The sequence below is a fragment of the Frieseomelitta varia genome, unplaced genomic scaffold (assembly GCF_011392965.1).
Source record: "Frieseomelitta varia isolate USP_RPSP 00005682 unplaced genomic scaffold, Fvar_1.2 scaffold_372, whole genome shotgun sequence".
NCBI classification, from domain to species: domain Eukaryota; kingdom Metazoa; phylum Arthropoda; class Insecta; order Hymenoptera; family Apidae; genus Frieseomelitta; species Frieseomelitta varia.
Window position 1 is genome coordinate 340,233 of NW_025110115.1, and position 15,803 is coordinate 356,035.

Below are 15,803 nucleotides of genomic sequence, written 5' to 3' on the forward strand. Positions count from 1 at the left end.
TTTTTTTTATTCGTCGCGCGTCGCGAGTTCTTCCTCTCGTTCTCTGCCGCGCGTGAACATGCGCGCCAACCTGAACACACGCACATACGGTGAAAACCGTAATGGTTAGAACCGTAATCGTGGAAAAATTGCTGGGGGTCTGTAGTTGGTGATAAAGTTGGATACATTGAAAGCGGGGGGATTAATGATAAAATGGTGCAGCGTTTAATTAATACTAGAATACTATCGGGATGGTCAAAATGATCAGCGACTTGTAATTTATATGAATTTATATAAAATGATTTCAATAGCAATTTTATGTATTTTCAGTAATTTATCTCTACTAGCTTTATGATTCTGCGTTGCTGATTTGTACGAAGTCTTTTGCATCGTGTATTTCTTTTTTTCTTTTTAGTTGAAGTTTGTTGCAAATTATTAACGCTGTTGATTTGAATTTCTTGAAGCTTGTTGCAAATTATTAACGCTGTTAATTTGAATTTGAAATAATTTCAGGAAATGAAAGGTCTGATATAGAGTGTGGAATAAATTTATTTCATCCTCTGTAAAACGATTAGCACCGGTAACACTCGGTTTCCTGTAACGGATGATCCCTAGTAATGTTCTAGAGTTCGCGACAGATAAGATCAGTTTCGCACGTCGCGAACGAAAACGTAATAAAAATTTCTTCCTCGTCAGAAAATGAATAGCCACCTGACAAGCAAAAATTATATCTGCAAGCAATTCCTATGCGAATGATGTATTACATAATGTCACATAATAACTATGTCCATTTACTCAATCGTTCAGAAAAAATTATCAATCGTAAGGAGCAGGAAAAGAACTGACGTAAACTAATTCAGTAGAATTATTATAATTTCTTGTGCTCCACGAATACTTCGAAAGGTATATAACCCTTTGTCCTCGACGAACATTTTTTGTATCATCTACCAGAAGCGTCATCACTTCGTAAATAAAATAATACAACATTGGAAATAATCATTCAAATGGATATTTAACACAATGAAATTTTGTTAATTGCATCTTTCTAACCGTGTGATATCGTTTAAATTTAAAGGTTTGCCAGAACATGCAAGAGTTAATGTCACACAGTTACAATCTCTGGAAAAATAATATCCTCCGACATTTCTAAATTTTCGTAAGAAACAATAAAGATTCCAGTTTAATGTGAATTATCCCAACGAGTGTCAATTGACTGTCAGGGCTGTCTTGAGAAATTTTTTTCTTTCGAAATTCTTTCGCTCTCCTGACGTCGTTGTGTTACAGCTTTCACTCTAGGCGTATATATATCATATATTACATTATCGCATCGCATCATACACCACCAAACATACGACGTTATAATTGTCAGCAAATTACAAAAAAGAGATAGATTTAAATGCGACGTCCCTTGAGAAGGGTTGAATATACGTATACACCAAGGCTCGATAATGGGAAAATGTGCCAGCACGCGAATGCGGCGCGTAACGAGAGAAACCGCAAGAGAACGCGGAGGACGCAGTTCGGGACAATCTGTTGATGGTGATGGCGAAGTCGCGCGAAATTTTGCCGCAAAATAATCAGAGGCTGCACGACCGAATGGATTCGCGCAGATGTGGTAATTAGATACACGCGGAGCGCATAACTGTCACTGCCCGTTGGCACTTACACCGATCGTACACGAAAACCGCAGAGTTGCGGTCGATACCGTTTGATCTGTGCGACCGTATTCAAACCGCCTCCATTCACACGCCGATATCCGCCGATAAAGAAAAAAAAAAAAAAGCACACAGTTTACTGATCTTCAAAGCTGCGCCGAAGCTCGAAAAATAGCGTTTGATCGCCGCGAAAACCGCGCCAGCGCTTTATTTTTCTCGAAGTTACCAGCCGAGGCCGTGTATTTGTACTTCGCTTGTTCAAATTTGTGAATAATCGCGCTCTTCGTTAACTCTTACTGCGCCCCCAATCCTCTCAGTATTTTTATTTCAATTTTATGAAAGTATCATAAAATAATGTATGATTATTTGTAAATAAATTTGTGAGTAAAATATTTTTATCTCTTGTCGTTATTTTCGTTGCACTTTTGTAACTTTTAGTGGTACTTTAATTGGAAAACTGTGCGATTTGTAACATCACGCGAAAGTCTTAAATCGTCTGCCAAGCGGTAATGTTTTTAATTTGAATATAATTTTTTTAAATGAATATAAAAGTATTACAAAGATACTTGTAAATAGTGTTGTTATCTCTCGTTTCATTCTTTTGCATTTTTGTAATTTTCATCGGATATAAATACGAAAGTGTCGTAAAGTAATTATATTACTTATTATTTAATAATTTAATTATATTATTTATTATTTTACTTACGTATTTGTGAGTAAAATATTTTTATCTTTTTTGCATTTTTGTAACTTTTACCGATATTTTAATTGGAAAACTGTGTGATTTATAACATCACGTAGAAGTCTCGAGTCTTTCAAGTGGTATTGCTTTGTTTTCAGAAAGAAGTATAAAAGTATTACAAAGATACTTGCGAGCAAGAAATTAATAATTTTCATTAGATAAGTTACTCTTGTATTTTATATTCTGAGAGATTTGTAATATATTAGCAAATACATTTTCTTCCAAAGTAACTAAATTTCGAATAAATCTCAATAAAAAGTTGACAGTCCAAGAATCCTCCGTTTAATTAAATAATTACTGATGATTCGTAATGTGTTTAATATTAAAACAGAAATAGAAGAATCGGCATTCTTCGTCGTTCTTTGATGAATTTAATGACACCGATAGAAGATCATACGCATTTGCATAGAATTAATAACAGCGCGCCGTGTCTGTTTCCGATATTTGTACGCTTGTACGCGGAACAGCAGGACAGAATTAATATCCCCGCAGCGGGAATATTACGAAGAAAGTTTCCTTTTCAGACGAAATTGCGGCATTCGCGTCCGATGATTTGCATCTTTCAATTGTAATTGTATCTTCTTTTCTCTTACAGCCCTGTCCGCGATCGTTTCGTCGTTATTGCCATTTTAATTCGCATTTTAAGAGGCGTCCTCGTTCGGAGAAAATAAAACAGGAAAGGAAATACGACAAACACGTTGGAATACTCGAAACTTCGCTCGTATTTACTTTGAATTATCCCGAAAGTTACGAGTTCAATTCGTGCTTATGTCGTAGCATTTCCATCGTAAATGGAATTGATATGATATAATACAAATCACATTGTTATCACAATGTCTTTTACGTTGAGTTTTCGTTACCCCTCTCCTCCAATTCACAATTTCAGCTTCGAGAGTAAAAGACTCGATAGTGTTTCACTTTTTTCAGAGTAAAATACATTTGAAACCAAATGAATATGGAAAATCAGATGTAAAAAGTTAATCTGAAAATTTATTGGACTAAAAGACTAAATATGCTAAATGTATTCCACGCGAGGACGTCTCTCTTTGAGAGAGAAAAATTTTCGAAGGATATATATATATATATATATCTAGAAATTTCTCCTTCGTAAAATGCAATCCACCATTCCGAATGCTTGAGTAGCATATGCACTTCCGGTACCTTCTGAAGTGACACTCTGGTTTAGAGGCGGAGCGCACAGTCGCTTCACGCTCCTAACTCAATTTTAACTTGGAAAGCTCCTTTATTCCTTTAAATCCTGCAATAATATCGCAGAGCTATCGCGACGGACCATCGCCTCGAGATCATATTACAAACGTGCCTACTAAATCGATTACTTGGTCATTTAAATTCTAATCCTGATTAATTCGCAATCTGTCAACATCAATTCTGTTTTAGTTGACAGTTTTAATTCGATTACTTTTAACTATTTTTTCTTAATATTTCCTCTGATACCTCTTCCTGGACAAAAAACTGAGAACATTGTTTTTTAACTGTTTTTAATTATTTCGAACTATTCTTTTCTTAATATTTCCTTTAATAGTCCTTCTTGAACAAAACAATGTTGGCGAACATTTAGTGCAAAATTCAACGAAGACAAACAAATTGAATTAAATCGTACTTCAACGTTGTTCCAATAACAATTTCAATAATATGCGCGGGAACATAAATTATTTTCATAAAATAATTTAACTGCGCGCAATGCGCGATTTAACTCAAGTAGTTCTGCGCCGTGTGTGGCCAGACATGATTACATATTTTATTACGTTGAACGGTTCATTACTGAATGAACGGAATAACGTTCAAGTTCCCCTTTCTGAAAACGAATAAGATATTTTCCATCCGATTAATTCACCACGTATAAAATAATATTAATTCGACTGAAATTACCTCTTGAATTTGTACAAGAGAGAGAAAGAGAGATCAGAATTCATTATGCAACGACCGCAGCGTTAAAAATTACGAATTTTTCTTCTTCATAATTTTTAAACACTCCTCGTATCGCGAGAAAAAGGAGAATAAAGAGCAGTAACAATGACTGAAAATTTTAATTAAAACACGACTTAAAACACGTATTTTTCATACACCTTTAAAAGAGTTAATAGATTACACGGATATCCTAAAAAGCTTTGCTCGCTGAAAGAGTACTTTATAGCAGGCGAATATTTCTTCTTTTTATTAAGCAGCAGGGAAGACGAAACTGAATGGAGGTCGATGAAACCGTTGTAAGAAGTTCTTTAGTAAGTAAAGATCCCGGTCATTTTAATACCACTTTAACCACCTTAGCATTTCCACTGAACGTCTTTTATCAGCCTTTCCTGGTAAATTATACCTACTTATTGTCGTTTGAGTGAATGCATAATACACAATGGAAATGGCAAAACTTGGCAGGAAGTATAGTATTTTTATTTAAAGAGGAGGAGATGCTTGAAACAGCAACGAGATTGAAGAACTGCAGGAATAAACACTTTCTTTGCTCTCGATGAATTTAAATACAACATTTAGTGGCGAAATAACAGAATATGACGAAAATTTGGAAATTTATTTAAAAAATAAGTATATTATTAATAATATATTACACGAGCAGTGATTTTAAGAGTGTCGAAAGTGTTCTCACTGTACGTTAAAACTTTTTCAATTTTAATGAACAATAGAAATCTTCGTACCAAGAAAATTGCAACATCTACAAGTTAGGATTGCACAAATTGAAAAATCATATTGCGTACAACTATTAAGCTTTATAATTATTTTATAATCAATTGATTATAAAGTGATCAATTTAAAATAAATTTGATCATTAAAACAAGAAAGTTTATGTTTTTGTGAGTGATCGGCCAAGAAATTGTATTGTACTATTTCGTTTTTAAAGTGTTGCAATTGAAAGTTTTGCAAGCAATGTACATTAAATATTTTGTAGCTTCCGTTGTATGTACATACGTTTCATTTTCTCAACTTCAGTGGAATCGCGCGCAGCTAACAGCAGCGCTGAAACGAAATTTCGAAATTACTTAACCAGATCGGATCATTAACTTCTGCTGAGATAACGGCGCTGAGCAGCGAACAATTACGAACAACTACAACACTTATTCGTTATAATTTTGCCAGATAATTTCCAGTAGGTTAGGTTAGGAAGCGAAATAACATTCGCGGCTACGTTAACCAAGGCTGAGATTGGGTCGAACGATCCTCTTACGAGAATTCTTAACGGTTGCTCTGCTCCATCGTGGCTCAACGTGATCACGAGTATTAGAGCGAAAACCAAGAAAATTGCTGTCATCCGTGAAAAAATGCGTATTTTGTCTCCGGGTTATTGTATTTGCCACGAAACTCGTGCGTTTTTATGGCCGGGTCTCGTTTATCGTTTTAATCTTTCGTCTCTATGGGCCGATAAATGAAAATGACACAACAATCAGTGCAATAGTTATCTGGCGCCATAAATATTCGCGTTCAGTCTGAAGAACTTTTGATTTTGTAACATTAATTTTCGCAGTATTGCAAACTTTAACTGCACACACGGTCGACAGTAAATTAGAAATTTCAGTTATAAATTTAATTGTAAACTGATCGAATACTGTTTGGATACTTGCAAGAGGTTATAATAACTTAGAGTCTATGTAAATTTATATTTTTGTGGGCAAACTGGGACCTGAATGTTACAATGAATATTTTACTATAGAAATTTTTATCCATATTTCTAAATTTTTCATAAATACAGAATTAAATGGGACCTAAATGGGAATTGCTAAACATTATAATAAATACTTTACTATTTTAGAGATTTTTATCCATATTTTCTAATTTTCCATAAATACAGAATTAAATGGAATCTAAATAGGGATTACAAAATATTATAATAAATACTTTACTACTATATTAAAATTATTTTTTACACATATTTCTAGTGCATAAACATCCACATTTCCGTAATAACAACTTATATTATTTCGATAGCCGTGTAATTTTATTTTCATAAGGAAAACCATTTCGCAAATATAAATATTAAACGGAACAATCCCAAAAGAACACTGAATCACATTGGAATTCTTAAATGATCCCCAATTTATATATAGTAGTCATAGTAGTCATCACCAATGATCTCATATGTAATAGTTAGTACAAAATTAAACTTCTAACTAAAGGAAAAGCTTTTAACGGGAATATAAAACTTTATAATTCATATACTTATCATCTGAGTATTATCTCCAAATTTCCTAATAATCGAGGTTAACAATCGTCACGATACAGAATGTAATCGGTAAGGCAACAAGGTCTATAACAATCATTACTTTCCCCACTCGTTTCTCGGAGCTTATGTAATTTTAATCATCGCTCGACACGGATAAACGATTTGTTGAAGCAATTCTGGGAACAGATTGCTTTTGAAATTAATTCGATCCCGAACGATTCGGTTTCCATTAATTCCGCTGTTGAACGAGGCCGCTGCGACAGTTAGCGAAGACATGCAAATAACAATTCGCCCAATGGCGGGCTCGTTTTAAATTTGTTTCAGCATTCTGTGTATATCTTTCGCAGCGAGATGATTATACGACATAATGGCGAAACCTTTGTGACACGGTCTCGCGTGTTACAATGTTCGCGCGATCGATTTAATTGTTTCTATTTTGACATTTTTATCGAATTCTCTAGAACTGAACTATAATTTTGATGCAACAAAATTATGGAAATATTTGGAATCAGTGAATTGTGAATTTATTTAAAGATTCTATATCAGACAACTCCTTTTATTAATCAACTTCAAATATCCAACATTTCCAAATTAAACTATATTTTTAAATTATTTATTTATAAATTAATGTGCGAATTAACCTATTTTCTATTTAAGAAAGTATTTAAAACACCTCCTACAAAATTTAAATATATTATATATTAAAGTATAAAATTATAAAATTTAAATATATTATATATTGAAATATAAAATTATAAAATTTAAATATATATATATATATTTATTAAATTTAATATAACATATTTACTAAATTTATCGTAAAACGTTAAACTTTCATAAAAATTTAAATATGTTATATATTAAAATTTAAATATATTATATATTATATATTAAAAATTTAAATATATTATGTATTAAAATATAAAATTATAAAATTTTAATATATTATATATTAAAATATAAAATTATAAAATTTAAATATATATATATATATTTATTAAATTTAATATAATATATTTACTAAATTTATCGTAAAACGTTAAACTTTCATAAAAAATTCGTTTGTTCAAGGTGGTATACGAGTGGTCTAACCATCAAACGACTATCTTTCTAAATTAAATTACATTTTTCCACAAATTAACGTACGAATGAAACTGTCTACTTTCTATTTTAAAACATCATCTATAAAATTTAACTAACGTTGAATTTTTATGAAACGTTCGTTAGACAGGCTGATAATACGGACGGTCTGACCAAAACGTCTGATTCTACTTGCGCGCTCCAACTCGTTTCACAAACGTTTCGTGCAAAACCTGTTTTTCTTCTTTGAAAATGATTGAACACAATGTCCACTCTTGCATAATTAAATTGAATTATGGCAGACTTTGACTCTTGAATGAGAATGGGGGAAATAATTAGATAGTTATAACGTGAAGTTATAATTCTATGTACTATCGCAAATATACCCTTCGCCCGCATGTGTTCATACATACATACATACGTGCTCTTTGAATTCATCCTTGCGCGTTTAACGTGAAATTATTCGGATAAAGCGAGCTCTAATTGTGGCACGATAAATTTAAATGTTCAATTCACTTTGTGCCTTGTACCGCGTCATATCTGTCTTGCTTCTACTGCAACGTCTGCTCTGCGTTATTTTTGAAGATACGAAAATATCGCTGCAGGCTGGAACGTAATTTTTGGTAATTCAGAAGGATGTACACGTGGTTGGCGGTGAAATTTTCCTTTCGAAAAATTATCTCGTCCCGTTTCAACGTAACGGAAACTGCCAGATGAACATGTGCTTAATCGTGCATTTTTCACTCTGATGAAAAATAATACGCGTGCTGTACGTACTAGTTCGCCTCTGGTATGCACTTCATTCGAAGATAACGCGTGTAATTGCTACTTTGTTTCGTGCAACGTACTGCAAAATAATCTCTTCGTAGAGATTGAAATTGGCCTTGGATAGAAAAGAAAAGGAGGGATTTGCTTCTTAAGCAAATTCACGCGCGAGCAATCAGAAACGTATTTCCTTCGCAAGCAACGAAACGAGTGGTAAATGCGCTTGTTGCATTTTGGCAGCCGGCCAGGAGAAACGAATAAAAGTCTCGTTGAGAACTCTGTTCGGGCAATTTGCTCGGCAAATATTCGCGGTGTTCAACGACACCGGCGACACGTGGTGCAACTGACAAAAAAATTTCTTTCGAAAAATAGAAGTCATAGAAAAAAAGAGAAAAATAAGCAAAATGTGAAACAACTCGCACGTCTACACTTAGAAAGACAAATTTCCCTCCGAATTTGCGCGAATTTCGATTATTAAACAATCTTCCAAGGAAATATCGATCCTTCTTTTGATTGTTGGATTTTTCGAATAAACCCTCTTCACCGTTTTTTACGATTTTTCAATTAATAATTCAACTTTAAATCAGGTTTCTTTTGGTTCCACTTTATTTTACCTTTAATGATTATAATTATAGTATTTTTACTTTTAATAATTTTACATATTTCTGGATCAAGAATCATTCATTCGAAAAATAATATTTATAAAATCACTTTTCATCCATATTTCATAATTAAAGGCACAATTTCAGTCACTTTTATTTTATTAATATTTGTATATATATATATATATTAATTTACAAAATCCTTATTTATTAGGAGATCCAGATAATTTTAAAATAGCAAATCCAATAGTTACTCCTTCACAGATCAAATCAGAATGATATTTTCTTTTTGCTCATTCTATTTTACGATCAAACACAATGAGATACTTAGCGACATTTAGCGTCAAATTGAACGTTTTTTACCATTTTATCTTACGTTATATTATATTATCGCAGAGCAGAGTGAAAAATCCCGCGTGTATCGGCGGATAAAGGTAAAATGAACGAGCAGAAGGGTGTGGCAGAAATGTAAATTTCAAGGAAGAATCCTTCTCTCAATTTTCCCTCGACGTTTCCTGTCGCGCGTTGCAGGCAGCCGCGTTAAATTCAAATCGAACGTCGCGCGTTGACACGTTTACTTTCGACTAGCGTCACATCCGCCGCTTGTTTAGCTTTGATTTCCACGAGTGGGCCACTTTGAAGGAAGGCTAGGCAGACACGGGTAGACGTCTCGAGGTAAGAACGTGCCATCGGTGGATTGGCGTTATGCTGTCCCATCGCGAAATCGCGAGGAGGGGAGCGCTACGTCATCCGGAATTTGTCTCTTGTCGCACTTTCCACAGTTTGGACATGGATATTGAAATTCAGCGTAGGGCCACTACGTGATGTTTCTATCCTCAACGAGTGGAGGTGGATTCTGCATCCATTTTCCTCGAGAAATGAGGACGTAAGAAGAAGCAATTCTCAGAACGCGAAAAACATCGAAACACCAGGCGGAGATTTTTCTAGGAAGGTATCACTTGTCTCTTTTGGTCTTTTTTTTTTTTTTTGATACATTTAATTCTGTGTCCTTTTTATAAGAACGTACGTTTATAAATGAAATTATACGTGAATTTATAATTTTTAGAAAAATGTTAAATACAACGAGAGGTAGAGCAACGTGCATATTTCCGCGATTTATTACAAAATAGTATAAAGAGCACGTAGCTTAAACTAATGTGCGTAAAGGAACCAAATATAAAGCAGAACATGAAAGAGCATAAAAGACTGTATTGAGCTTGAATTTTGAATATGTTTGAAACGTAGGACTATTTGAATTTTTCAAATTCAATTTTCATGTGATAATCTACTTCAGAGAAGAATACGCACGTAGTCTGATATTTTTCTTCCCTTTAAATTAGTCTTTTTAAATAAATTAACGCCGAAAAAGATCAAAATCAGCCAGCTCAAAATTCTAAAATTTAATCAGCTTTCACGAAACAGTCCGGATGATCAGCCCTTAAACGAGATCATTGTCCGGAATGATGGCACGAGTTTAAGTTATCCTTCCACGTTGGCATGCAGCCAAGTTCACAAATACAAATCATACTCCCCTAACGATGCCAAATAATGCTCTTTTGCTCGTAAATGCGGCCGCAGATTGACTATACAAATGCATTAAACGGGTTGTATACAATGCAGAGATAAATTATATCCTTCGTGTGTGTATATAACGGTTCATTAATATAATAAATCATTATACATACGAACGAACATTTGCGTGCATCGTGTGTGATCTGGTACAAAGTAGAAAATGTGTTCACTTACGTGTCACACGTTGCTGAATTCACAAAATACGAAAGAGTTGTATATTTGCGAATGAATGGAAATGCGTGGGGAAATTTTGAATGAAATAAATCGAAGCTTTCGATGCAGATTATATGAAAAATAATACAGTGAATATTGAATTGAATTCTTGAAGTTATCGGAAACTTGGTTGAAGTAACGATGAAATGAAAGAAATTTATGTTACGTTGCTTGCGTATGCAAAAGTGCATAATAATGCATTTATTACCTACGTTACTGATCTGATTTTTCGGTACGTTTCATATTTTAAGGAATTTCCGTGAAAAATTTATTTCTGTATTGCAAGAGTACTTTGCATATGCGTTTCATATGAATTATTGTAAAAACTTTTATTAACACTGTAGAATATTTTTGCAGCGAATGTACAGTTAAATCGGAATTTCTTTTTGTTGCATTAATAACATTACATGTTTATGCTCTCAGTCTGATAATGAATGAATCGAATGGTAAAATCGTTCTTTCGATTCAGAAACAACTGTCACATGTATTATATAAAAATTAATGTATCTCGCGCAATTGATATGTCTCTCACAGTAATTCGTTTCATGAAATAATGCTCTTTGCATGAAAAATGACTGCTTGAATTTTTGTAAAAAATATTTCAAGATATACAAAAACAAGAAACTGAGAAGAAAATAATCTTTCAAAACGTTCACCACGGAGCATACCTTATATCGTCGAATCGTATTGAAACTGAAATATTTCATAAAGATATTCATTGTTCTTCAAGTATCAGAAACGAAGAGAAAATTGTAAACATGGGTTTTAGTCGTAGAATAAAACAGACTGCAAAAAGTTACGTGGAAAACTTCGCTTGAATCTGTTCGTGCAATTTCACCGAAATGCACGTAAATACCTGGTAAACTGACGTTTCATTTTCTTTCCCGTTGTATTTTTATTTGCAATATTGCATTTGAGGATGAAATACCTTCAAGGGCAATTCTGCTCGCGTTTTGACGGACTGAAATACACTAAATTCTCTAGCTAACCTCTCCGATTCCGAAATTTATATTTTATTTTATTTCATTATTACAAAATCTAAAGTTACACGTATAAAATCATTCGAAACGGATGAAACGAACGTCCATTTTTTTTTTTTTTTTTTTAATTTAAATTTGCATAGAAACGTAGTGAAATAAGCTAGTTGTGTACAGATGTTTCGTAGCCAACACCACGAAAGAAAGTCACTTGTCACTCACCTCCCTTTCTCCTTTCTTTTAGTGGCTTTGCGATACTAAAAGTGCACCGTTTGTATCGGGTCTTTGTCCAGACTGCTAAAGTACCACTTCAGGTTTCAGGTTGACATCTCTCCCTTTGTGTATAATATTTCTGACGTAACAACCAATACGGGGCGAAAGATTCCATTGAAACGTATCGACTTTCCAATACTTCTAACTTTCACGTGTAAGAACAGAAATCTGACACACGTATTTATGATACGTAATCGCTTATTGCGTAAAATTGTAATGTTATTGTTATTTAATAATATATATATATATATATATATATATATATATATATATATATATATATATATATATATATATATATATATATTGTATAAAATTGTGATATTGTTATAATAATGTACATTATAGTATACATTCAAAGTATCTAAATGTTTACGAATAGGAGTTTTGCAATGAATAATTAAAAATATCCAAGAATCGAACCTCCAGCAAAGAATATCGCAGCAAAGAATATCGCAGCAAAGAATAAGAGATATGTATATCGATTCGACATAATTGCAAATATCAAATAAGGAATTTGAATACCAATTTTCTTCATCGAGAAAAGTCAAAAAACATAGGATACGTAACAAGAATATTCAGACGAACTGTGTAGTTTCACACACACACACACACACACACATGCACAGAGGCGAGAGAATAGTTTGCCTAGTTGTAGGCCCGATGTAAAGTTATATCAGGCAGTGTTGCTTTTACAGAAGTCTCACAAGTATTATAGACAATAGGTTATCTGGCGGGAGTGCATAAAATGCTTTTAAAAGCCTACTTCAACGGTCTTAAGGACAGTTCTATGTTTTACGACTAAGAAGCTTTATTCGCTCTTCTGCCCAATCGAGTTTTATGTCATCCAACGTAAATATGCACCAACACACGTACACATGCACACACAGGTCTGACGAAACCGTTTACCTCCTAAAAATATGTACCGGATTCCTTACACAGCGCTTTTATTTCCGTGCATTCACCACGAATGAGCAAATAAACAAACCACCTTTCTTTCTGATATTAAGAAAGTTATATTGAACGCACTAGTATCAAACGATACTTAGAATCAAGAGGAATGTTATATATGGATCTCGCGGAGCTTTCTCTTCGTGTATTATTTAAAAAATAATATTGATATAATTGACAATTCATTCTTTTTTGAGATAAGATTCTCTTACTACGTGCAAGAAATTCTTTTTTCTTATAATTATTAACACGTTGAATACTGGAAGTTATTGGTGACCGGCGATGTCAAGATTAGTAGAAACACATAATTTAAATGAATGTTGATACTTCTAAATTTTTCAATATTAGCTTCGTTACCTACAATGGTGTGAAGAAATTCAGTACAGCGTAGAACACACAAAAGTAATTTTATTTATAATATGTATTATAAATATGTATATACTTATAATACATATATTATATATTATAAATAAAATATATTATAATATATATTATAATACATATATTATAAATACATATATTATAATATATGTACAAAATATGTAAGTAATTTTATTTATAATATGTAAATTTTATTCGCGGATATTGTGATATATCGTATTGAAGCACTGCAAATAAAGAAAAGATCTTCGCAATGTGACGACTTTTTTGGTACAATTTTATGCTTTCATTCTGCTTAGTTAAACTTTTTTTCATAACATCTACAAAATCGTCGCCCGATATAGATCTTTCTTGCCTTTTTTCCCCCTCAGTTTTATAGCGTAGCTTTCTCTGTGGGCTTGTACGTGAAGAAATGCAATTCTCAGTTTCGCTGTGTCGTAAAAAATAAAGTATCGTGAAAAAGTAGGTGAAAATGGAAGAAACGCGTTTCAGCGCTGTGGGGGTCGCCAGTAAAATAAATCTATTAGATAGTATTTCAACGTAATCTATGGTATAATAACAGATTCGTGTTGACGTTTTGGGCCAGTCAACTAAAATCAGCGTGGCATTCAACGTGTTAATTATAATTATAATTCTCATTTCTGATATCCTGATCATCTCGCATGGAAAATGCTAAAGAACGGTTTCTCATTGACAGTGTAACGCATTTATCGTTTCGTTAAACTTGTTAAAGTTACAACATAAGCAGAGTAGTGCTACATTAAGCTTGAAACGATTGAAAATGTAAACTGTAGCAACGTACTTTTGATCAACTAGTCGTTCAAGTCTTCTAAATAATTGTTTCTTAATATTTTTCAGCAAGCACGAATCTCATGGGCAAATTCACGCAGAGTGTCCGGAGAATCGTTCAAGATGTGAAGGACGAGGGAACATCAAGTAAGCTATTATTATTGTAATGGAATACACGCACGTAGATCGTCATTTGCAGTTAATTCCTAGAGGATCATTAATCCAATTGTATTTATTGCGCTGTAAAATGGAATTTATTGTGCTGTAACCGGCTGTATCAAATCTGCCGGTGCTAAATTTAACAGATTATGCAAATGTTTTCGAATTTAACAATATGCATATTTAACCGCGATGAACTAGAATTAATTAACCCTTATTATTAATTAATAATCTTGGTACACACGAGAGAGAAACTTCAGATATCGTAACACTACGAATTTCGTTAATAACTCTGCTGTTCGTTCCGTTTCTTCGTTTTGTATCTTCAAATTTTGAAGTACATTGTTCTTAAAAAGCAGAAGCGGCCGTAAAAGTTCTATGGAAATATAATTTTCATTTCTACGAGACAAACGTAAAGACAAAAGGAAACTCGATCGCTCACTCTGAACTCTTTGTCCATTTCATCGTGCGATAAAGGAAACAAAAAAAAAAAAAAGAAAAAAGAAATTAAAACACTGTCTGTTTATTTTCGTTGTTTCCTTTACCCGCGCTAATTTCTTCGTTTTCTTATTTCACGTTGATCTTAAATACCATGCTACCTCCAACTTTAATTTCCTCGCTCACCTTGCGTAATTGCACGAGAATTTAATTCCCACGTCGATAATATCCGTTTCTCGCATAGCTCACTGAAATTAATTGCAATTTAATTGTGCGGAATGGTTCGTCAATTTCCAATGGCGCGTAAACTTTCGGCCGAGCGCTGCACACGGGCAGAGAAACGATTTTAATATCCATAAGGGAAATATTATCCATTTAAAGCGGGCGATCTTGGATGTCGATTTCCTAAAGCACGTGCTTGTTTGCGGAGATAGTAACGCAAGGGGAATTGGGGATGAAGATGTTCGTACCGACTGTTAGAAATAAGGTATTGGACTTGTGCCAGGTGGTCGACTGTTGGCTCATGAATGGAATTCAAGCAGAAGCTTTTACACCCGGTCAGTTGGTATAACGACGCGTCAGAAGTGTACCCACCTACTATTTGCGCTTCAAATAGTCGCGAACGTTTCCCTCTAGGGGATAACTTCGTTAAAACCAGATCAACAATTCGCATACTTTTTCTTCTGTTGAGCTGGCCGTCAGGTATCTTTAAATTAAATCGCGGCGAGAATACTGCACGTTTCCGTTTTTCAAATGCAACAGCTTCTTTTTAAAGAAAAAAAAAAGTCTGGTAAAATGTTGTTGAAAACAAAAATTAAATCCGAATTTGAACTAAAATTTCCAATATACTACAATTTCAACTAGTCAACTAATATAGATTTTGCAAGAAGAAAATATAACTGTTGTTAAGATAAAAAAAATATAAAAGTTTCGTGAAACTTATAATTTTGGAAATAACCAGATTTCTCGAATTTTTTTTCTTTTAATAAAAGTAATTTTACTACGTTACTACAGTTTCAACTAGTCAACTAATATAGATTT

General features: G+C 33.4%; 1 protein-coding gene across 1 annotated transcript in view; it reads left to right on the forward strand.

The window, feature by feature from the left end:
* Positions 1 to 15,803, forward strand: part of LOC122531093 — a 33,096-nt gene that overhangs the window by 6,179 nt on the left and 11,114 nt on the right. The window contains exon 2 of the mRNA XM_043658682.1: positions 14,235 to 14,312. Coding sequence (XP_043514617.1) covers positions 14,235 to 14,312 — 78 coding nt within the window. The remainder of the gene's footprint in view (positions 1 to 14,234; positions 14,313 to 15,803) is intronic.